Raw genomic sequence first — 25,443 nt, forward strand, 5'->3', positions numbered from 1 at the left:
GGCTGTTGTGACAGCAAAGGGAACTCCATATTAATGCATATGATTTTGGAATGAGATGTTCGACGAGCAGGTGTCCACATACCTTTGGCCATGTAGTGTTATGTCTGCCTCACTACAAAGTTTTACACCGTTAAATGTGACACATAATTACATTTTAATAAAGAACTGTACAAATGTATTTATGTACTTAAATATACAAAAAATAGGCCTATATTTAACCATCATATGAGATCTGGGCTCTGGTCAAAAGTAGTGTACAATACAGGGAATAGGGTGCTACTGGGCACGAGCCCAACTAAACGCTATAGCATGAGGCTAGATTTATTATAGGTATAATTTATATGTTAAATATACAGGATACTTCTATTCCAGCTAAACAATGGGATATATACAGTGGGGCAAAAAAGTATTTAGTCAGCCTCCAATTGTGCAAGTTCTCCCACTTAAAAAGATAAGAGAGGCCTTTAATTTTCATCATAGGTACACTTCAACTATGACAGACAAAATGAGAAAAAAAATCCAGAATATCACATTGTAGGATTTTTAATTAATTTATTTGCAAGTTATGGTGGAAAATAAGTATTTGGTCAATAACAAAAGTTTATCTCAATACTTTGTTATATACCCTTTGTTGGCAATGACAGAGGTCAAACGTTTTCACAAGGTTTTCACACACTGTTGCTGGTATTTTGGCCCATTCCTCCATGCAGATCTCCTCTAGAGCAGTGATGTTTTGGGGCTGTTGCTGGGCAACACGGACTTTCAACTCCCTCCAAAGATTTTCTATGGGGTTGAGATCTGGAGACTGGCTAGGCCACTCCAGGACCTTGAAATGCTTCTTACGAAGCCACTCCTTCATTGCCCGGGCGGTGTGTTTGGGATCATTGTCATGCTGAAAGACCCAGCAACGTTTCATCTTCAATGCCCTTGCTGATGGAAGGAGGTTTTCACTCAAAATCTCACAATACATGGCCCCATTCATTCTTTCCTTTACACGGATCAGTTGTCCTGGTCCCTTTGCAGAAAAACAGCCCCAAAGCATGATGTTTCCACCCCCATGCTTCACAGTAGGTGTGGTGTTATTTGGATGCAACTCAGCATTCTTTGTCCTCCAAACACGACGAGTTGAGTTTTTACCAAAAAGTTATATTTTGGTTTCATCTGACCATATGACATTCTCCCAATCTTCTTCTGAATCATCCAAATACTCTCTAACAAACTTCAGATGGGCCTGAACATGTACTGGCTTAAGCAGGGGGACACGTCTGGCACTGCAGGATTTGAGTCCCTGGCGGCGTAGTGTGCTACTGATGGTAGGCTTTGTTACTTTGGTCCCAGCTCTCTGCAGGTCATTCACTAGGTCCCCCCGTGTGGTTCTGGGATTTTTGCTCACCGTTCTTGTGATCATTTTGACCCCACGGGGTGAGATCTTGCGCGGAGCCCCAGATCGAGGGAGATTATCAATGGTCTTGTATGTCTTCCATTTCCTAATAATTGCTCCCACAGTTGATTTCTTTAAACCAAGCTGCTTACCTATTGCAGATTCAGTCTTCCCAGCCTGGTGCAGGTCTACAATTTTGTTTCTGGTGTCCTTTGACAGCTCTTTGGTCTTGGCCATAGTGGAGTTTGGAGTGTGACTGTTTGAGGTTGTGGACAAGTGTCTTTTATACTGATAACAAGTTCAAACAGGTGCCATTAATACAGGTAACAAGTGGAGGACAGAGGAGCCTCTTAAAGAAGAAGTTACAGGTCTGTGAGAGCCAGAAATCTTGCTTGTTTGTAGGTGACCAAATACTTATTTTCCACCATAATTTGCAAATAAATTCATTAAAAATCCTACAATGTGATTTTCTGGATTTTTTTTTCTAATTTTGTCTGTCATCGTTGAAGTGTACCTATGATGAAAATTACAGGCCTCTCTCATCTTTTTAAGTGGGAGAACTTGCACAATTGGTAGCTGACCAAATACTTTTTTGCCCCACTCTATATACAGTGCCTTGCGAAAGTATTCGGCCCCCTTGAACTTTGCGACCTTTTGCCACATTTCAGGCTTCAAACATAAAGATTTAAAACTGTATTTTTTTGTGAAGAATCAACAACAAGTGGGACACAATCATGAAGTGGAACGACATTTATTGGATATTTCAAACTTTTTTAACAAATCAAAAACTGAAAAATTGGGCGTGCAAAATTATTCAGCCCCTTTACTTTCAGTGCAGCAAACTCTCTCCAGAAGTTCAGTGAGGATCTCTGAATGATCCAATGTTGACCTAAATCACTAATGATGATAAATACAATCCACCTGTGTGTAATCAAGTCTCCGTATAAATGCACCTGCACTGTGATAGTCTCAGAGGTTCGTTAAAAGCGCAGAGAGCATCATGAAGAACAAGGAACACACCAGGCAGGTCCGAGATACTGTTGTGAAGAAGTTTAAAGTCGGATTTGGATACAAAAAGATTTCCCAAGCTTTAAACATCCCAAGGAGCACTGTGCAAGCGATAATATTGAAATGGAAGGAGTATCAGACCACTGCAAATCTACCAAGACCTGGCCGTCCCTCTAAACTTTCAGCTCATACAAGGAGAAGACTGATCAGAGATGCAGCCAAGAGGCCCATGATCACTCTGGATGAACTGCAGAGATCTACAGCTGAGGTGGGAGACTCTGTCCATAGGACAACAATCAGTAGTTTATTGCACAAATCTGGCCTTTATGGAAGAGTGGCAAGAAGAAAGCCATTTCTTAAAGATATCCATAAAAAGTGTTGTTTAAAGTTTGCCACAAGCCACCTGGGAGACACACCAAACATGTGGAAGAATGAAACAGATTAAACCAAAATTGAACTTTTTGGCAACAATGCAAAACGTTATGTTTGGCGTAAAAGCAACACAGCTCATCACCCTGAACACACCATCCCCACTGTCAAACATGGTGGTGGCAGGATCATGGTTTGGGCCTGCTTTTCTTCAGCAGGGACAGGGAAGATGGTTAAAATTGATGGGAAGATGGATGGAGCCAAATACAGGACCATTCTGGAAGAAAACCTGATGGAGTCTGCAAAAGACCTGAGACTGGGACGGAGATTTGTCTTCCAACAAGACAATGATCCAAAACATAAAGCAAAATCTACAATGGAATGGTTCAAAAATAAACATATCCAGGTGTTAGAATGGCCAAGTCAAAGTCCAGACCTGAATCCAATCGAGAATCTGTGGAAAGAACTGAAAACTGCTGTTCACAAATGCTCTTCATCCAACCTCACTGAGCTCGAGCTGTTTTGCAAGGAGGAATGGGAAAACATTTCAGTCTCTCGATGTGCAAAACTGATAGAGACATACCCCAAGCGACTTACAGCTGTAATCGCAGCAAAAGGTGGCGCTACAAAGTATTAACTTAAGGGGGCTGAATAATTTTGCACGCCCAATTTTTCAGTTTTTGATTTGTTAAAAAAGTTTGAAATATCCAATAAATGTCGTTCCACTTCATGATTGTGTCCCACTTGTTGTTGATTCTTCACAAAAAAATACAGTTTTAAATCTTTATGTTTGAAGCCTGAAATGTGGCAAAAGGTCGCAAAGTTCAAGGGGGCCGAATACTTTCGCAAGGCACTGTACATAGCGTTTTGCAGGGGGAAACATTTTTTTAATACACATCTAAGAACAGTAATATTTTACACACACACATAAAACGTACACATAAACATTTATTTCTGATGAAGAAAAAAAGCACACACACACACACACACACACACACACACACTAACAGCAGTGCTTGGTTTCTCTCCACCCCAGAACTTCATCAGTGTTATGCCCTGGACCCTGGGGACTTTGTGCTCCTCATCAATCAGTTAGGATTATATATTGGCTGTTGACTAATATAAATTAACGATCACCGTCTAAAATGACACATGTATGGCCGCGGGAAGATGTTCTGGGTTGGGGGTGCTGTCGGGTGAGGGGGTTCTAGTTCACTAATTTTGTGGGACAAAAAAAAAGTCAGATTTTATTTATTATTATTATTATTATTATTATTATATTATACATATATATATATATATATATATATATATATATTATCTGCAGCACCCTCAGAACCCCTACTTCCCACAGCTGGCTATGCTCATATTTTACTGCTGGCTATTCAAAAAAGCACAGCCCAGTAGGCTATAGTACATTAAACCACCCACATTATGCTCTATCTTTTGATTGTCATTCCCCTCTAAAAGCATATAATAGCCTACACTAAGTGAGGAAGTGCATTACACAACCAAAGTGATGGATTTTCACTTGACAATCATTTTTCAATTGAATCATAAAGTCTAAGACTAATGGGTTCTTGTGTTATGAGGTTTAAAACTGCATTCCCTTAGCTCTCCAGCACATTGGCTGAGTGGCCCTGATATCTACAATGTATCTGAGATGTAACTAATTATATTAAATAATATGCAATACTTGTTTACAGTTTCCAATAATTGAGTATAGTTGATGATGTGTTTGATTTTGGATGGAAAACCTTTCATTAGATTAAACTAGGCTACTTCTGCTATGAAGCAGTGGTTTATTTGGTGCACACCCATAACATTTTCTTGACCATTAGGCAAATGCCCAATAGAGACTGCACATATTGTGATTGTATATACATTTAAATAAATAAAGGAAACAAGAAATGTGAGCAATTATAAGGATATATAACAAATATTGAATTTGTTGAATGCCAACATTAAGTTACAAAAGCTTCATTGCTCACCCATTGTAATGGAACATGGTATAGCCTAAGCCTTGCAGTGGTTTGGCCGTCGCGGACTAATTTTTTCGCATACCCCACTTGGAGAAGGGTCTATTCTTTTGATTCGAGAGAAGCATCGTTGGACCAAGTGTGCTCAGATACTTTTGTTCGAACATTATATCGTGTTTTATGTGCTTTATTGGACTCCTCGAAATCTAATGGCTGTTTACGCACTTCACGTCAAAGGCTGACTCGAGCGTGTGCGAATACATTTTAGTGAGAACTGCGATAAAACGAACGTCAACCGGATTTGAAAGCCCCACTAACACGATGAGCATGGTGAGAGACTGGATGGCAACAAAAACTTTTCTCTTCGTAAATGTATGCGAGGATGCTGTTTAGCTAATGAATGTAATCGTTGCCACCCAGTTTAAATCGGAAGTGAAGCTATTTCCTTCAGGAAAAGGGTTGAAAAGTAGCATTTTGCATGTGGAGGACAGGAACTTGAAGGTGGATTGTGTGACTCGGGGGGAAAAAACATTTGTACACGTTCTACGCGTTGTGCTTCGTTTCATCTATCAGACTCATTGGAACCACGGGTGAGAAAATGCGTTTTATTAGCTCATTGTTATGTTGTAAACTTGAAGAAACCCGAGAGAATACGACTCTACTTCGTTTGTGGTTTTTCTTTGCTGTCCTTGTTTCAAATTCAGCCTGTCCTGACAAATGCGTCTGTTTCACATCCACGGTCAAATGTTTGAACCAGGGCTTATTCGCGGTTCCACAGCCATTGCCAGCAAACACTAAAACCCTGTTCATTACAGGGAACAACATTTCCCATCTCACAGCTGTGTCTTTCCCTGTGCCCCTTGAGCAGTTAACAGACTTGTATCTCACAGGAAACCAGGTGGAGCTGGTGGACCACAATGTATTCAACAACTTGCCAAATCTCAGGCTGCTAGACTTGAGTAACAACAGGATTCTGCATTTTAGTGCTCAAGCCTTCTCTGATTACAACAAACTGCTGGACCTTAACCTCAGCAGGGCTTTTTACAACCATACTTCCATGGGTGAGCTCTTCAGTCTGCTACGGAGTGGCGGAGCCCTTCAACTTACCCGCTTAGACCTGTCCAACAATGACCTGGTGGTCCTCCCTGAGGACATGTTCTCCCGCCTCTCCAACCTCACCATCCTCAACCTACAAAACAACTCCCTCATTTTCATCCAGAATGGGACGCTGAGTGTTCCTCTGCTTCGTGAGTTAGACTTGAGGGACAATGCCCTGAGGGAACTACCCAACACTACATTGATGGACTTCAGCCTCAAGCCTGGGCTTCAGGTGCATCTGGCAGGAAACCCTTGGCTCTGTGACTGCAATATCGAGGACCTTGTGGCCTGGCTGAAAAGCTCTGAGCAGGTCACAGACAAGCAGAATATGACCTGTTCTGACCCTGAGGTTCTGAGGCAGTTACCATTGCTCCAGATAAAAGAGTTGGAGTGTACCTTTTCAGGTGAAATGAAAGGTGTGCTGGAGACCTCGTATGTCTTTCTGGGCATGGTGCTGGCCTTGATTGGAGTGATCTTTCTGTTGGTCCTCTACCTCAACAGGAAGGGGATCAAGCGGTGGATATACAATATTCGGGACGCATGCAGGGACCACATGGAGGGCTACCATTACAGGTATGAGATCAACTCGGACCCCAGGTTGGCCAACCTCAGCCTCAACTCAGACATTTAAGAGGACTGCTATGTAAGCCAGGGCCCCACAGTGACTGAGGCATTATGACATGTTATGAGCAAGAGATACAGGAGCAACTCTTTAGTTCCGGAGTGCTCCAGCCTGCCTGCAACCCCCTCCATGGCACTGTCCAGACTTCCACAGCAGTTATGACTCCTCAGTCATGACGACCCACAATCTGCCACCACGCATGCCCTTGGCCCCTGCAACGCAGTGTCTGATTATTTGTTTTTACTCCTTTTCATGCAGTTCCATGGATTGAGAATCATGACTCAGATGGGGTTTGTGAGTGGGCTCTCTGTAATATAAAATGTTCCCTCCCTTGAGCAAAAAAGGATGGTACGTAAAACTCTAACAGACTTATTTTGACTGGTAGTAACTAGGCTATATACACACACACATCTATATCCTTTCTGCTGGTTATATTTGAATCACATTTTTGTTTCCACTTTCCTCCCACTGTACAGTGTTGCTATGCTTGTTTAGATGTCTTCATTCCTTTTTAATATAATGTGATAAATTAGCAAGTGCTTTAATAATCTCACTAGTATTGCACTTGTTCGGTGGACATTATCAACATTTTTCATGATGTACAGCTGAATAAAATGTATTGCGTTACTGTTTTCCTTTCTCGATTGAGGTCCTTTAAACTCCAGAGACTGAGGAATGTGGAGGTATTTTGGGCAGCAGAGATTCAGGGTCATGAAATGGAGAAGTGCACACTCATTGCAGATTCAAACACATGCAGCAGACAGTTCATCATGCTACAGTCGGTACCAACCATACCACACAGGCAATACTTTACATGTCACTTCTATACATTTAACAAGCTCTCTGTCAGCTCGTGCATATGAGACATTACAGGTAGAAGCCATTGTGTCCAAATTTTACTCTTAAGGAGGTGAGGAAAAGGCTAACTGGGACTTTCGAAGGTGGTAGAATGACTTTGAAGATTAATTGATTTTGAAATACTTTCCAATTAAAGGTAATTCATCTAGAATCTAGATGTGAAGGAATGTTCCTGTCCAATTTCATCCCTGCAAGGATTTGGTTAGAAATCCCTGGCACGATAGCCAAATAATTGCATAGCGCCGAACCATCCAAAATATTATTTTGACGTCTAGCCAATGGTCAGTGAACAAGCTCTTTGGTTCAAGTACAGGAATGGCACTCATTCAAAGCATTCCAGCGTTGTGAGTGCAAACAGCTGCAAAAGGGGGAAGTTAAGTGCTGTGTTTCCTGACAAATGCTAAGGAAGGTACACAGTACCCAAGTTTCTTACCAGGAGGGCACTCTACAGGCAGTATGGTATGAAAATTAGCTCAAACTCTGCTTTAATCTGCACTGTTTTAGGGGTGTGGCATTAAAGTATCTCATTTTCAAGTATTGTTTCCTTTCCTGCTAACTAAACACTGATCTGTTTCTGGTGTCAGTATGGATGAGTAAATATCAAATGTGGAACATTATTTTACAGTGAATGTGGTCAGGGATAGTCGACATATAATTTGGATGGTAAAGTAACTGCACAATTGGTGAATGTGTGAGTAAAAACATATATATATATATACCTGGCCATTACCTCACCATGCACATAGAAGACCACGGGAGAGGTAGTATGAGCTAACAGAAACAGTCTCTGTGCACAACTAACTACTATCTTTGCATAGCCCTGAGCTACTGTATCCTCTTACCGTAACAATACCAGACCCCCCTCAGTCACTAGTGATATGTGCTTTTCAGGCAATGTGTTTGAACGTTAAAAAGTGGCCCTTGTGTAAACTGTTTTTGTATTTTCCAGGTTTGTGATCATAGAGATTTTGTGTCCAAATTTTATGCAGTGTGTGGGTGTTAACCATGTTTCTTCATACCTCACTTTCAATACAAAGACAGTCTGTGTACAGGGTCCAACAAGGATAATGCATTAAAACCATTATCCAGTAGATACATTTTAACCCAGGATTGACTATGGAGATGAGTTTAAAATATATAGGCCTATCACGTATTACGTCTGCAATCAATCTACCCAAGGCATTGTTTGCTTTTAAATAAGCCAATAAGGTATCAGAAGTAGAGGCTATCCATTTCAGGAATTCAGTGTTTTTGTCATTCATCTTAGTTCCTTTCCAGCCAACCACCATTGCTATTTATTTTATATACACACTACTGTTCAAAAGTTTGGGGGTCACTTAGAAATGTCCATGTTTTTGAAAGAAAAGTACTTTTTTTTTGGTCAATTAAAATAACATCAAATTGATCAGAAATACATTGTAGACATTGTTAATGTTGTAAATTACTATTGTAGCTGGAAACGGCTGATATTTAATGGAATACCTATATAGGTGTACAGAGGCCCATTCTCAGCAACCATCACTCCTGTGTTCCAATGGCACGTTGTATTAGCTAATCCAAGTTTATCATTTCAAAAGGCTAATTGAGCATTAGAAAACCGTTTTGCAATTATGTTAGCACAGCTGAAAACTTGTGCTGATTAAAGAAGCAATAAAACTGGCCTTCTTTAGACTAGTTGAGTATCTGGAGCATCAGCATTTGTCGGTTAGATTACAGGCTCAAAATGGCGAGAAATAAATAACTTTCTTCTAAACTGGCTTTAACCAGAATAGAAAGAGGATTGGGAGGCCCTGGTGCACAACTGAGCAAGAGGACAAGTACATTAGTGTCGAGTTTGAGAAACAGACGCCTCACAAGTCCTCAACTGTCAGCTTGATTAAATAGTACCCACAAAACACCAGTCTCAACAGTGAAGAGGTGACTCCGGATGCTGGCCTAGACAGAATTCCTCTGCCCAGTGTCTGTGTTGTTTTTCCCATCTTAATCTTTTCTTTTTATTGGCCAGTCTGAGATATGGCTTTTTCTTTGCAACTCTGCAATATATGTAGTGTTTTCAGTAATATCATTACCGATCTCCTTAATCCCACCCCTCAGCTACTCTCAGCCCATCCCATCATGGCCAGCCATCTCATTCGGCAGGTTTGATTGACAAGGGCGGAATTTGAGGTAAACTGACCAAGACGCGCCTCCAACAACACATAAAACAGCACATAATTCTGCCCAAAAACAATGACAATTTATCTTAACCAGAGGCATATTGGCTTTTTAGGTGAGCTTTGATGCCTCTGTGACAAGCAGTGCCCGCTTTATCAAAGGCAGGGGCGCAAAAATATTTTGCTTGTCCTTTCCCAGCGCGCCTCACCAGGGTGCTGTTGGAGAGACGCATGCTAAGGCACTCCACCAACGTTGCGTCAAATAAATAATCTAACATAAATCATGTAGCAGATATAGGATATGGTAGAAAGAGTATGTGACCTTTTCTGTGGTCTACAGGCTGGAGATAAAATGTATGACAATGCAATGAAACGGACACTTTTTACATTATGCAGGTTTCTCTGATCAAATAGCCTAACCTAAATGGCGCTCAATCAAATAAAAAATGTACTATCACATCAACAAAACATGTCCTAAAAACAGGACAGGTCAAAGTAAAATAAACAATATGGAATGGACAATCACAACTATTGTCCAGGAGTTTCACCCCATTGAAATTATCAGTGATTTCAAGTTTGTATCCATCATTTTTTGACAAGCTGATCATAGCGAAAAAGAAAATACTTCTGCATTTCCCGCTGTGTAAAGACATTGCAATTAGGCTCACGATAACTGCTTGAAATTTGGGTAGCTGATTTTCAGTGCTTAAATCGCCAAATGGATTAGGCAGGACTAATAAAGCCAATGCATCAGCCCATTTTACGAACGGTGGGCCTACAACATGGATGGGCATTCATAAAATTCCATTTTTATTTAACTAGGCAAGTCAGTTAAGAACAAATTCTTATTTCAATGACGGCCTAGGAACAGTGGTAACTGCCTGTTCAGGAGCAGAACGACAGATTTGTACCTTGTCAGCTCGGGGATTTGAACTTGCAACCTTCCGGTTACTAGTCCAACGGCTACCCAGCCGCCCCATAAAATTCCATTGCTGGCCAACATGGTAGGATACCCAATAAGCAAGAGCAGACATCTTTTGGACATCTTTTTTTTATCCAGCAGACTTACCACATAGATGGGCATTCATAAAATTACATTTCAGGCAACGCTAGGTAAGCGCGTACAGTCATTTGGACTTAATTTCCACATCGACAGACAATGGTCTTTGGTCCGGTCTGGACCAGCCTTGATTTGGCCCAAACACACAAGTCTATAAATTATTTATTTTCTACTTTCATTCAGAGCCCAAAATGTGCCTGATTTCAACATCCATAAAATAGATATAGAAAATACATATTTTCAACATACGGAAAATAAAGTAGCCTATTTTCATTCAGAACTGAACATTAACCTGATTTCATCGTCTGGAAATTATGTATTGTTCAACACCCAGAAAATGTTAAACATATGGAAAATATATTTTCAATTTGATTCACAATTTAAATTTAACCTAACTTCAGCTTCTGGAAAATATGTATTTTTTAAAAACTTTTTCAATGTCATTTTGCTTACTTTTTTGGTTTCGCCTAGAGCGGCATTCCACCTATCACCATAGACCACCCTCATGTCATATTTTTCAGCTATGCTGTGATGTTTTACATTCATTTAGAATCTTTCTAATCGCGTGGTATCCACCGACTTTGAGCTAAAGATGAAAACCTTTCCGACAAGTATTATTATATTATTGATTGATTTACTATGACTTTCCAAATCGCCCAGCAATGCTATTTGTAGGGTTAATTTTTAATTAATGTTGTGTTTTTTGTTGTTGTTGTCATTCCTGAATCTGTGACCAGAAGCTACATGTCTCGTCACATCAAAATATGCAGATCTGAGATTTGTGGGTGCCCGATTATATAGCATTCTGTTTTTGGCAAGAATTTTGTATAATAATTAAAATTGGAAAAACTCGAACTGTTGAATCAAGTATTGTTTTTTGTATCGGTTCATATCCCATGTGCCATGGAATCGGTACATCGAAAATCTCTTCCCAGCTATTTGGCGCAGCTGTCAACATTTTTTGTCCTCAAATTAAACTGGTATATTTTTCTATTTATGCCGACCTTTTTCAGACTATTTGTATCTTTAATATATGGCAGACAAACACGTTTCCTACCTTCTTCCACTTGCCTCCTCCATTTCTGCGGTAATGCTGCAATCAGTTGATTAACTTTGGACTGAGCAAACTTTCCCATATATTTTCGAAAACTGCCTATAAATCCACCATTCCTATTCAAAATATCATTAATAAAACATTTTTAATCTATAAGCAATGTGTTTTTATAAATCAGTATATTTGAGTTTCACCTAACTATAATATTTGTTGTAATATATATTTTTCTGGGGGATAAAATTGAAATTGTAACCAGCTTTATATGGCTTGTTTAAGAAAGGGCGATACTTTGAACAACGTTTCACTTTAAATTAATCGGAAATGAGAAGTTGCAGTCTGTATAAAGGCAAAATGGCAATTTTTTAACAAATTATAAACCTTAATAATCTACTAGAGAACCAGTTCGGGTTTAAATATAATTTATGTATGAGTGAAGCTTTTAATGAGAGGTTTAATGCTTTAATATTTAATTATTTGAGCCCCTCAAACTCATATTTATTACATAAATAGGCATGTTTAATTTTGTCTGGCTTAGTGTTCCAAATAATGCAAAATATTTTTTGCCCATATGATTTACAAAAGGAGTCATCTGGAGTAGGCGGGGCCATTACTAAATTCACCGAATACAACCGGGGTGTAGACCTTACAGTGAAATGCTTACTTTACAAGCACTTAACCAACAATGCAGTTAAGAAAAATAAGTGTTAAAGTATTTACTAAATAAACTGAAGAGTTATATAAAAATAACAATAATGAGGCTATGTACAGGGGGTCAATGCACGTTGTCCGGGTAGACATTTGATTAGCTGTTCAGGAGAAATTATGGCTTGGGGGTAGAACAGTCTATGACTAGGGTGGCTGGAGGCTGGCAATTTTTAGGGCCTTGCGCTGACGCCTGGTATAACTTAATGATGGTGTTGGAGTCATGTTTGGCCACACAGTCGTGGGTGAACAGGGAGTATAGGAGGGGACTAAGTACACACCCCTGAGGGGCCCCAGTGTTGAGGATCATCGTGGCAGACGTGCTGTTGCCTACCCTTACTACCTGAGGGTGGCCCCTCAGGAAGTCCAGGATCCAGTTGTTTAGTCCCAGGGTCTTAGTGATGAGCTTTGTGGGCACTATGGTGTTGAGCTGTAGTCAATGAACAGCATTCTCACATGTGTTCCCTTTGTCCAGGTGGGAAAGGGCAGTGTGGAGTGTGATTGAGATTGTGTCATCTGTGGAGCTGTTGGGGCGGTATGCGAATTGGAGTGGGTCTAGGGTATCAGGGAGGATGTTCTTGATGTGAGCCATGACCAGCCTTTCAAAGCACTTCATGGCTACAGACGTGAGTGCTATGGGTTGGTAGTCATTTAGGCAGGTTGCCTTGGTGTTCTTGGGCACATGGACTATGGTGGTTTGCATGAAACATGTAGGTATTACAGACTTGGTCAGAGACAGGTTGAAAATGTCAGTGAATACTCTTGCCACTTGCCAGAGCTCATGCTCGGACTACACATCCTGGTAATCCGTCTGGCCCTGCGTCCTTGTGAATGTTCACCTGTTTAAAGGTCTTACTCACATCGGCTACGGAGAGTGTGATCCCACAGTCGTCCTGAAGAGCTGGTGGTCTCATTGGAAGTAAGTAAACTGTGATAGGACCAAAGAGTTAATAAATGTAATTTTTCTATAAATAGACCTCTCCGGGGTTGCAGAAACTTGTCTATTTTAACTAACTTTCTATTGAAATTGGTTGTGGTAAGTGCATTTATATTTTTTTAGATATGAATACTAGAGGTCAACCGATTATGATTTTTCAACGCCGAAACCGATATCGATTAATGGAGGACCAAAAAAAGCCGATACCGATCAATCGGCCGATTTGTATTTATTTATTTGTAATAATGACAATTACAACAATACTGAATGAACACTTATTTTAACTTAATATAATACATCAATAAAATCAATTTACCCTCAAATAAATAATGAAACATGTTCAATTTGGTTTAAATAATGCAAAAACAAAGTGTTGGAGAAGAAAGTAAAAGTGCAATATGTGCCATGTAAGAAAGCTAATGTTTAAGTTCCTTGCTCAGAACTTGAGAACATATGAAAGCTGGTGGTTTCTTTTAACATGAGTCTTCAATATTCCCAGGTAAGAAGTTTTAGGTTGTAGTTATTATAGGACTATTTCTCTCTATACCATTTGTATTTCATTAACCTTTGACTATTGGATGTTCTTATAGGCACTTTAGTATTGCCAGTGTAACAGTATAGCTTCCGTCCCTCTCCTCGCTCCTCCCTGGGCTCGAACCAGGAACACAACGACAACAGCCACCCTCGAAGCAGCGTTACCCATGCAGAGCAAGGGGAACAACCACTCCAAGTCTCAGAGCGAGTGACGTTTGAAACGCTATTAGCGCACACCCTGCTAACTAGCTAGCCATTTCACATCGGTTACACCAGCCTAATCTTGGGAGTTGATAGGCTTGAAGTCATAAACAGCTGCTGGCAAATGCACAAAAGTGCTGTTTGAATGAATGCTTACAAGCCTGCTGCCGTCTACCATCCCTCAGTCAGACTGCTCTATCAAATCATAGACTTAGTTATAACATAACACACAGGAATATGAGCCTTAGGTCATTAATATGCTCGAATCTGAATCATCTCGAAAACAAGACGTTTATTCTTTCAGTGAAATACGGAACCGTTCTGTATTTTATCTAACGGGTGGCATCCATAAGTCTAAATATTCCTGTTACATTGCACAACCTTCAATGTTATGTCATAATTACGTAAAATTCTGGCAAATTAGGCGACCAAACTGTTGCATATACACTGACTTTACGTGCAATGAACGCAAGAGAAGTGATACAATTTCACCAAGTTAATATTGCCTGCTAACCTGGATTTCTTTTAGCTAAATATGCAGGTTTAAAAATATATACTTCTGTGTATTGATTTTAAGAAAGGCATTGATGTTTATGGTTAGGTACACATTCGAGCAACGATACGCACCGCATCGATTATATGCAACGCAGGACACGCTAGATAAACTAGTAATATCATCAACCATGTGTAGTTAACTAGTGATTATGATTGATTGATTGTTTTTTATAAGATAAGTTTAATGCTAGCTAGCAACTTACCTTGGCTTACTGCACTCGCGTAACAGGCAGTCTCCTCGTGGAGTGCAATGTAATCAGGTGGTTAGAGCGTTGGACTAGTTAACTGTAAGGTTGCAAGATTGAATCCCCCGAACTGACAAGGTAAAAATCTGTCGTTCAGTACGAGGCAGTTAACCCACCGTTCCTAGGCCATCATTGAAAATAAGAATGTGTTCTTAATGGACTTGCCTAGTTAAATAAAGATTAAATAAAGGTGTAAAAAATAATCGGTGTCCAAAAATATCGATTTCCGATTGTTATGAAAACTTGAAATCTGACCTAATTAATCGGCCATTACGATTTAATCGGTCGACCTAATGAATACCAGGTATGTAATTTGTTCAAACAGGTACAGTTAATACAGGTAATGAGTGGAGAACAGGAGGGCTTCTTAAAGGAAAAACTAACAGGTCTGTGAGAGCCGGAATTCTTACTGGTTGGTAGGTGATCAAATACTTATGTCATGCAATAAAATGCAAATTCACTTTTTAATAATCATACGTGATTTTCTGTATTTTTGCTTTAGATTCCGTCTCTCACAGTTGAAATGTACCTATGATAAAAATTACAGACCTCTACATGTTTTGTAAGTAGGAAACACTGCCGATTTGCAGGTTATCAAATACTTGTTCTCCCCACTGTAATTTAACCCATTGTATAAGAGATTCACCAAATTTAAAATAGTCCAGGCATTTATATATAAATTCTAGTTGTACTTTATCGAAAGTATTTTCAAAATCTGCTATGAAGACCAGGCCTGGTCCTGCATATTTGATGTTTCATAATGTGCTACCGTTTCAATTAATTGTTTTATATTATCTGGTAAAACCTTTTTTAATCATTTTCTTTGCCAGGATTTTCACAACATTGCAGTGTAAGAGGCATGGATCTTTATACCTACCACCTTGGTCCTGTTTTAGTAGTAATGACATCAGACCTTGCTGAGTACACAATAGTCTAAACATGCTAATAATGGATCTTTGAGTACATCAAAAACGGTCTGATATACCTCTACTAGTATACCACCAAGCCCTGGTGTTTTTCCAGGCTGAAATGATTTAATTGCCTCAAGATGTTCCTCCTCTCTAAGATGACCTTCACACAAGTCTTTCTGTACATTTAGTTCATTTTAGATTATTATTATTAGGAAAGAAGTCCTTAAAGTTAACATCTTTCAGTGGAGATTGAAAAGTAAACATATGCTTAAAATATTTTGCTTCCTCTTTCAAAATATAATTTTATGAATCATTGGATGACTCCTTCGTTTGTAACGAGTTTCTGTAGATTATTTTTGGTAGCATTTCTATGTTGAAGATTCAAGAAACATTCTGTGCATTTTTCACAATTTTCCATCCAATTCACTTTATTTTTGTGATAAATTACACTTGATTGTTCTTGAATAAGTTCCTCCAATTATTTTTATTTTTCCTCTATAGTAGTTTTATTGCCATCCACCTGTGCTGTTATTTCCTCTATTTCCTTTATTAGTCTATCTTTTGACCATGACTGATTTACACAAGTTTAACTTACAATCTACCCCGACAAAGCCATGGCAAGATAGCAACGAAGCTTATGCAGTACGAAAATCTAGAGTAGGGGTGTCCAACCCTGCTCTAGGATGGGGTGTCCAACCTACAGGATGGTAACTCTCCAGGAACAGGTTTGGAGAGCCCTGATCTAGAGAGCGTAAACCTTCCAAACCAACCTCTCCACACACATTTTATTGTTTTATTCCAATGAGATTTACTGTCACTGGCCTACACACAATGTCAAAGTGGAATTATGTGTTTTGAAATGTTTACAAATTAATAAAACATGTACTGTATATGTAATATCTTGAGTCAATATGTATTCAACCCTTTTGTTATGGCTAGCCTAAATAAGTAAACAAGTACAAATATAATAAGTAACTGAATGTATTTAACTGAAATATGTCTTCCGCATTTAACCCAACCTCTCTGAATCAGAGATGCCCCACGAGGTGAGATCTTAATCAACAGCCACGTCTTCGGCGCCCGGCTTTGGTAACAGGGGTATTATAAAGGTAGGGGAGAGTGTGATGGGGTTAGGGTTTCAGACTACGGTAACGGGTATTATAAAGTTGGGGAGAGTGTGATGGGGTTAGGGTTTCAGACTACAGTAACGGGTATTATAAAGGTAGGGGAGAGTGTGATGGGGTTAGGGTTTCAGACTACGGTAACGGGTATTATAAAGGTAGGGGAGAGTGTGATGGGGTTAGGGTTTCAGACTATGGTAACGGGTATTATAAAGGTAGGGGAGAGTGTGATGGGATTAGGGTTTCAGACTACGGTAACGGGTATTATAAAGGTAGGGGAGAGTGTGATGGAGTTAGGGTTTCAGACTACGGTAACGGGTATTATAAAGGTAGGGGAGAGTGTGATGGGGTTAGGGTTTCAGACTACGGTAACGGGTATTATAAAAAGGTAGGGGAGAGTGTGATGGGGTTAGGGTTTCAGACTACGGGTAGGGTATTAGGGTATTATAAAGGTAGGGGAGGGGGATTCCCTCTGTGTGCAATAATAGTGTTTAACATGATTAGTGAATGACTCATCTCTGTACACCACACATACAGATAATTGTACGGTCCCTCAGCCGAGTAGTGAATTTCAAACATAGATTCAACCAAATAGACCAAGGTAGGTTTTCCGAAATTTCACAAAGAAGGGCACCTATTGGTAGAATTGATATATGACTTCCGGCGCCGACAGAGATGGCCGCCTCGCATCGCGTTCACAAAATAATTCTCTGATTATAATCACAGTCGTATATATCCCCCCAAGCAGACACATTGATGGCCCTGAACGAACTTCCTTAAACTGGAAACCACATATCCTGAGGCTGCATTCATTGTAGCTGGGGATTTTAACAAGGCTAATCTGAAAACAAGACTCCCTAAATTTTATCAGCATATCAAATGCCCTACCCGGGAGGAAAAAATCCTGGACCATTGTTACTCTAACTTCCGCAATGCATACAAAGCCCCGCCCCGCCCTCTTTTTGGAAACTCTGACCACGACTCAATTTTGTTGCTCCCAGCCTATAGACAGAAACTAAAACAGGAAAAGCCCATGCTCAGGTCTGTTCAACGCTGGTCCGACCAATCTGATTCCACGCTTCAAGATTGCTTCGATCACGTGGACTGGGATATGTTCTGCATAGCGTCGGACAACAACATTGATCATTACGCTGATTCGGTGAGTGAGTTTATTAGCAAGTGCATCGATGATGTTGTACCCACAGCAACTATTAAAACCTTCCCCAAACAGAAACTGTGGATTTATGGCAGCATTCTTGCAAAACTGAAAGCACAAACCACTGCTTTTAATCAGGGCAAGGCGAGCGGAAACAAGACCGAATACAAACAGTGTAGCTATTCCCTCCGCAAGGCAATCAAACAAGCTAAGCATCAGTTTAGAGACAAAGTAGAGTCGCAATTCAACGGCTCAGACACGAGCGGTATGTGGCAGGGTCTACAGTCAATCACGGACTACAAAAAGAAAACCAGCCCTGTCACGGACCACGATATCCTGCTCCCAGACAAACTAAACTTCTTTGCTCGCTTTGAGGTCAATACAGTCGTCAACATATTTCATTTATATGTTACCCAAAATATTGTAGTCTGATCTCTCAATTGATGAGGATTTCACTTGTTCCATTGTTGCTTTTGAGTCTGCTAAACCAACTCCTGCCAAAGGCAGCAGGCCTGGGGGCCTTTTTAATAGCAGAGAGCTGTGTGTGTGTGTGTGTGTGTGTGTGTGTGTGTGTGCGCGCGTGTGTGTGCGTGCGTGCGCACACGTGCATATGTTTATGTGGAGACTGGCGAGTAGCCTAGCGCAGGCAGCAGTGGATGAATCCCAGTGGGCGTACAGTAGCCACACCTTCTCCTCCCAACAGGGGAATGTTCTGTCCTTCTGTCCCGGGAGGAGATACAGGTGCATGATGCTCAATGTGCACGCTCACGTTTCCACGGCGACCATCTCAGCCCTCACACACGCTACTCAAGGACGTTCTGCGAGGAACAGCACTCAACATATTTTTATTAACAAGGGTGTGCAACGTGCCCCTGGGCACACTTAGACGAGCAGGTGTAATTATGTGGGAGACAATGTGAGTAGTTGAGTGGGGGGGGGGGGGGGTGTGTTCTGACCACTGGACAGACAGTGCCCCTTTTGTGCTTAAAACCAGTCCCTCATCACACATGCTTGATTTATGTTGTTAAGGCCAGGCCAGAAAGGCAGGAGTCTATCACACAGAGAGAGAACTGTCTCTGGTTTTTTATTACCACACACCAGCCTGTTGACAGAATCCAATTCACATTCAGAAAAAGCTTGTTACAGATACACTGAATGTGAATGGGAGTGTGACAGTGAGACATTCTCCTTCTTTTGCTTCTCCTGTTGTCATCCTCCTGCCCAATATGTACCCTACTGATTTCCATCTCTCTTTGTCTCCACTTTCTACTAATACAATTGTTGAAATGACATGGGAAAAACATGGATTCCAACCTGTTTTTGCCAAGTGGGTATTGTATGCTCAAAAAAAATAGATAACTTCTATTATTTTGTATTAATGCAATTGCTCAGTGAAAGAGATTTTGTTTAACAAGTGATAATTTATTTTCTCAAAAAGTAGGGGTCAAAACTATTGAGACCCTTGTTTTCAATACTGTTAAATACAAATCCAATCAATCAAATTGTATTTGTCACATGCGTTGAATAAAACAGGTGTAGACCTTACTGTGAAATGCTTACAAGACCTTCACCAACAATTCAGTTCAAGAAATAGAGTTTAAAATATTTACTAAATAAAAGTTTAAAAAATCTAATCAGTCAAAAAGTAACACAATAAATGTACTTAACAATAACAAGGTTATATACGGGGTGTACCGAGTCAATGTGCGGGGGTACAGGTTAGTCGAGGTAATTTGTAAAGTGAATATGCATAGATAATTAACAGCGAGTAGCAGCAGTGTAAAAACAAAGGGGAGAGGGGGTAAATGTAAATAGTCCAAGTGGCCATTTGATTTGTTTAGTTGTTCAGCAGTCTTATGGCTTGGGGGTAGAAGCTGTTAAGGAGCCTTTTGGTCCTTAACAGCACTCCAGTACCACTTGCCATGCGATAGCAGAGAGAACAGTCTATGACAAGTCTAATACCTCACTTTGCAGTCTAATACCTCACATTTCAAGGATAACTGCAGTGAGCCTTTTTATAAAATGTTTTATGAGCTGGAGAACATATTGGGAGGGATCTTAGCCTATTCGTTCATACAGAATCCTTCCAGATCCTTGATATCTGTCGTCTGCGTGGCCCTATTTTCATGTCATCCAACAAATGTAAGTGCCTGGAGTTTGCTAAACAGCATCTGCACTTGGATTGGATCCAGTGCTTTGGTCAGATGACATGAAAATAGAGCTCTTTGTCCACACCAGTGGTGGGTTTGGCATCAAAGTGAGAATACATAAGCGTAAAAGAACCCCATACCGACTGTAAAATATGGTGGTGGATCTTTGATGCTATGGGGCTATTTAGCTTCAAATGGGCCTGACAGCATGAACTTTACCCAGTACCAGGGCATTTTAGCCAAAAACCTGGTTGCTTCTGCCAGGAGGCTGAAACTTGGCCGCAAGTGGAACTTCCAGCAAGACAATAACCACAAGCACACATTAAATCTACAAAGAAAAATAGCTAATTGGCCACAAAATTAACATTTTGCAATGGCCATCTCAATCTCTGGACTTGAAAGTGATTGAAAACCTGTGGTTTGAATTGAAGAGGGCAGTCGATGAGTGCAAACAAAGGATATCAAGGATCTGAAAGGATTCTGTTCGGAGAAGGACTAAGAATCATCCTCCCAATGTGTTCTCGAACATTTTAGAAAATGGTAATCTTTGGTTGAGACATTGATCAATGAGATGTCAACCTTTATTCACCCACTGAAAAAGACAGCCAGAGGTTTGGTGAATTCCCAATGTATTATCACTATGATATCAACCATCTAAAAGTACATCCAAATTCCAATCGAAAAACAATGTCAGGTTTTTGGTTTAGCTGTCATCCAAATGTGTTATTTCTCAAAAAGGTTCAAATGGGAATACAATGTCAGATATTTTGAATTTATAAAAAAAATGATGTGTTATCACTGTGCTTCATCTAATAGCACAACCAAGTGACCTGGATTGTAGTTGAGATTACATTAAAAGTGCATAGTGCAGGTGATCAATGCTGTTCAATATTCTGCACAGATTATTACAGACCTGTGATCTTTGCATGCTAATTTGAACAATCATTTATCAGACATTGAATATCCGTGAGCATGGTTAAGTTATTAATTACACTTTGGATGGTGTATCAATACACCCAGTCACTACATGCAGGGATTTCACTCCGAGAGAGAGACTTATTTTAACTTAATATAATACATCAATAAAAATCTATTTAGCCTCTAATAAATAATGAAACATGTTCAATATTGTTTAAATAATGATGCAAAACAAAGTGTTGGAGAAGAAAGTAAAAGTGCAATATGTGCCATGTAAAAAAGCTAACGTTTGAGTTCCTTGCTCAGAACATGAGAACATATGAAAGTTGGTGGTTCCTTTTAACATGAGACTTCAATATTCCAAGGTAAGAGGTTTTAGGTTGTAGTTAATATAGTATTTATAGGACTATTTCTCTCTATACTATTTGTATTTCATATACAGTGCCTTGCGAAAGTATTCGGCCCCCTTGAACTTTGCGACCTTTTGCCACATTTCAGGCTTCAAACATAAAGATATAAAACTGTATTTTTTTGTGAAGAATCAACAACAAGTGGGACACAATCATGAAGTGGAACGACATTTATTGGATATTTCAAACTTTTTTAACAAATCAAAAACTGAAAAATTGGGCGTGCAAAATTATTCAGCCCCTTCACTTTCAGTGCAGCAAACTCTCTCCAGAAGTTCAGTGAGGATCTCTGAATGATCCAATGTTGACCTAAATGACTAATGATGATAAATACAATCCACCTGTGTGTAATCAAGTCTCCGTATAAATGCACCTGCACTGTGATAGTCTCAGAGGTCCGTTAAAAGCGCAGAGAGCATCATGAAGAACAAGGAACACACCAGGCAGGTCCGAGATACTGTTGTGAAGAAGTTTAAAGCCGGATTTGGATACAAAAAGATTTCCCAAGCTCAAGGAGCACTGTGCAAGCGATACTATTGAAATGGAAGGAGTATCAGAACACTGCAAATCTACCAAGACCTGGCCGTCCCTCTAAACTTTCAGCTCATACAAGGAGAAGACTGATCAGAGATGCAGCCAAGAGGCCCATGATCACTCTGGATGAACTGCAGAGATCTACAGCTGAGGTGGGAGACTCTGTCCATAGGACAACAATCAGTCGTATATTGCACAAATCTGGCCTTTATGGAAGAGTGGCAAGAAAAAAAGCAATTTCTTAAAGATATCCATAAAAAGTATTGTTTAAAGTTTGCCACAAGCCACCTGGGAGACACACCAAACATGTGGAAGAAGGTGCTCTGGTCAGATCAAACCAAAATTGAACTTTTTGGCAATAATGCAAAACGTTATGTTTGGCGTAAAAGCAACACAGCTGAACACACCATCCCCACTGTCAAACATGGTGGTGGCAGCATCATGGTTTGGGCCTGCTTTTCTTCAGCAGGGACAGGGAAGATGGTTAAAATTGATGGGAAGATGGATGGAGCCAAATACAGGACCATTCTGGAAGAAAACCTGATGGAGTCTGCAAAAGACCTGAGACTGGGACGGAGATTTGTCTTCCAACAAGACAATGATCCAAAACATAAAGCAAAATCTACAATGGAATGGTTCAAAAATAAACATATCCAGGTGTTAGAATGGCCAAGTCAAAGTCCAGACCTGAATCCAATCGAGAATCTGTGGAAAGAACTGAAAACTGCTGTTCACAAATGCTCTCCATCCAACCTCACTGAGCTCGAGCTGTTTTGCAAGGAGGAATGGGAAAACATTTCAGTCTCTCAATGTGCAAAACTGATAGAGACATACCCCAAGCGACTTACAGCTGTAATCGCAGCAAAAGGTGGCGCTACAAAGTATTAACTTAAGGGGGCTGAATAATTTTGCACGCCCAATTTTTCAGTTTTTGATTTGTTAAAAAAGTTTGAAATATCCAATAAATGTCGTTCCACTTTATGATTGTGTCCCACTTGTTGTTGATTCTTCACAAAAAAATACAGTTTTAAATCTTTATGTTTGAAGCCTGAAATGTGGCAAAAGGTCGCAAAGTTCAAGGGGGCCGAATACTTTCGCAAGGCACTGTACCTTTGACTATTGGATGTTCTTATAGGCACTTTAGTAGTGCCAGTTTAACAGTATAGCTTCCGTCCCTCTCCTCGCTCCCACCTGGGATCGAACTAGGAACACATCGACAACAGCCACACTCGAAGCAGCGTTACCCGTGCAGAGCAAGGGGAACAACTACTCCAAGTCTAAGAGCGAGTGACGTTTGAAACGCTATTGGTGCGCACCCCGCTAACTAGCTAGCCATTTCACATCGGTTACACCAGCCATTAGGCTGATAGGCTTGAAGTCATAAACAGTGCTGTGCTTGCGAAGAGCTGCTGGCAAAACGCACGAAAGTGCTGTTTGAATGAATGCTTACGAGCCTGCTGCTGCCTACCATCGCTCAGTCAGACTGCTCTATCAAATCATAGACATAATTATAAAATAACACACAGAAATACGAGCCTTTGGTCATTAATATGGTCGAATCCGGAAACTATCATTTTGAAAACAAAACGTTTATTATTTCAATGAAGTACGGAAACGTTCGGTATTTTATCTAATGGGTGGCATCCCTAAGTCTAAATATTCCCGTTACATTGTACAACCTTCAATGTTATGTCATAATTACGTACAATTCTGGCAAATTAGTTCGCAATGATCCAGGCTGCCCAAACTGTTGCATATACCCTTACACTGCGTGCAATGAACGCAAGAGAAATGACACAATTTCACCTGGTTAATATTGCCTGCTAACCTGGATTTCTTTTAGCTAAATATGCAGGTTTAAAAATACACTGCTCAAAAAATAAAGGGAACACTTAAACAACACAATGTAACTCCAAGTCAATCACACTTCTGTGAAATCCTATGCTTCCTGGCTGATGTTTTGGTCACTTTTGAATGCTGACAGTGCTTTCACTCTAGTGGTAGCATGAGACGGAGTCTACAACCCACACAAGTGGCTCAGGTAGTGGAGCTCATCCAGGATGGCACATCAAAGCGAGCTGTGGCAAGAAGGTTTGCTGTGTCTGTCAGCGTAGTGTCCAGAGCATGGAGGCGCTACCAGGAGACAGGCCAGTACACCAGGAGACGTGGAGGAGGCCGTAGGAGGGCAACAACCCAGCAGCAGGACCGCTACCTCCGCCTTTGTGCAAGTAGGAGCAGGAGGAGCACTGCCAGAGCCCTGCAAAATTACCTCCAGCAGGCCACAAATGTGCATGTGTCTGCTCAAACGGTCAGAAACAGACTCCATGAGGGTGGTATGAGGGCCCGCGTCCACAGGTGGGGGTTGTGCTTACAGCCTGCAACATCCTCCAGCATGACCGGTTTAGCGGTGGGTCAGTCATGGTGTGGGGTGGCATTTATTTGGGGGGCCGCACAGCCCTCCATGTGCTCGCCAGAGGTAGCCTGACTGCCATTAGGTACCGAGATGAGATCCTCAGACCCCTTGTGAGACCATATGCTGGTGCGGTTGGCCCTGGGTTCTTCCTATTGCAAGACAATGCTAGACCTCATGTGGCTGGAGTGTGTCAGCAGTTCCTGCAAGAGGAAGGCATTGATGCTATGGACTGGCCCGCCCGTTCCCCAGACCTGAATCCAATTGAGCACATCTGGGACATCATGTCTCGCTCCATCCACCAACGCCACGTTGCACCACAGACTGTCCAGGAGTTGGCGGATGCTTTAGTCCAGGTCTGGGGGAGATCCCTCAGGAGACCATCCGCCACCTCATCAGGAGCATGCCCAGGTGTTGTAGGGAGGTCATACAGGCACGTGGAGGCCACACACACTACTGAGCCTCATTTTGACTTGTTTTAAGGACAGTACATCAAAGTTGTAGTGTGGTTTTCCACTTTAATTTTGAGTGTGACTCCAAATCCAGACCTCCACGGGTTGATAAATATGAATTCCATTGATAATTTCTGTGTGATTTTGTTGTCAGCACATTCAACTATGTAAAGAAAAAAGTATTTAATAAGAATATTTAATTAATTCAGATCTTGGATGTGTTATTTTAGTGTTCCCTTTATTTTTTTGAGCTGTGTATATACCTCTGTGTATTGATTTTAAGAAATGCATTGGTGTTTATGGTTAGGTACAGTTGTGCAACAATTGTGCTTTTTTCGCAAATGCGCTTTTGTTAAATCATCCCCCTGCGTTGCATCGATTATATGCAACGCAGGACACGCTAGATAAACTAGTAATATCATCAACCATGTGTAGTTAACTAGTGATTATGATCGATTGATTGATTGTTTTTTATAAGATACGTTTAATGCTAGCTAGCAGCTTACCTTGGCTTCTACTGCATTCGCATAACAGGCAGGCTCCTCGTGGAGTGCAATGAGAGGCAGGTGGTTAGAGCGTTGGATTAGTTAACCGTAAGGTTGCAAGATTGAATCCCAGAGCTGAC

General features: G+C 40.6%; 1 protein-coding gene across 3 annotated transcripts in view; it reads left to right on the forward strand.

The window, feature by feature from the left end:
• Positions 1–4,822: 4,822 nt before the first annotated feature.
• Positions 4,823–25,443, forward strand: part of LOC139367096 (trophoblast glycoprotein-like) — a 38,105-nt gene continuing 17,484 nt past the window's right edge. Inside the window, exons 1-2 of one of the 3 annotated variants that reach the window (XR_011626843.1) lie at positions 4,833–6,408; positions 6,716–6,805. Coding sequence is in view for 2 of the 3 variants with exons in the window: in XM_071105141.1 (XP_070961242.1) it covers positions 5,336–6,466 (1,131 nt within the window). In the remaining variant the exon portion in view is untranslated. Of the gene's footprint in view, positions 7,090–25,443 lie in introns of those variants that run through there. The other 2 variants (XM_071105149.1, XM_071105141.1) reach the window with 2 other exon arrangements.

Source organism: Oncorhynchus clarkii, chromosome 2, assembly GCF_045791955.1.
Source record: "Oncorhynchus clarkii lewisi isolate Uvic-CL-2024 chromosome 2, UVic_Ocla_1.0, whole genome shotgun sequence".
NCBI lineage: Eukaryota > Metazoa > Chordata > Actinopteri > Salmoniformes > Salmonidae > Oncorhynchus > Oncorhynchus clarkii.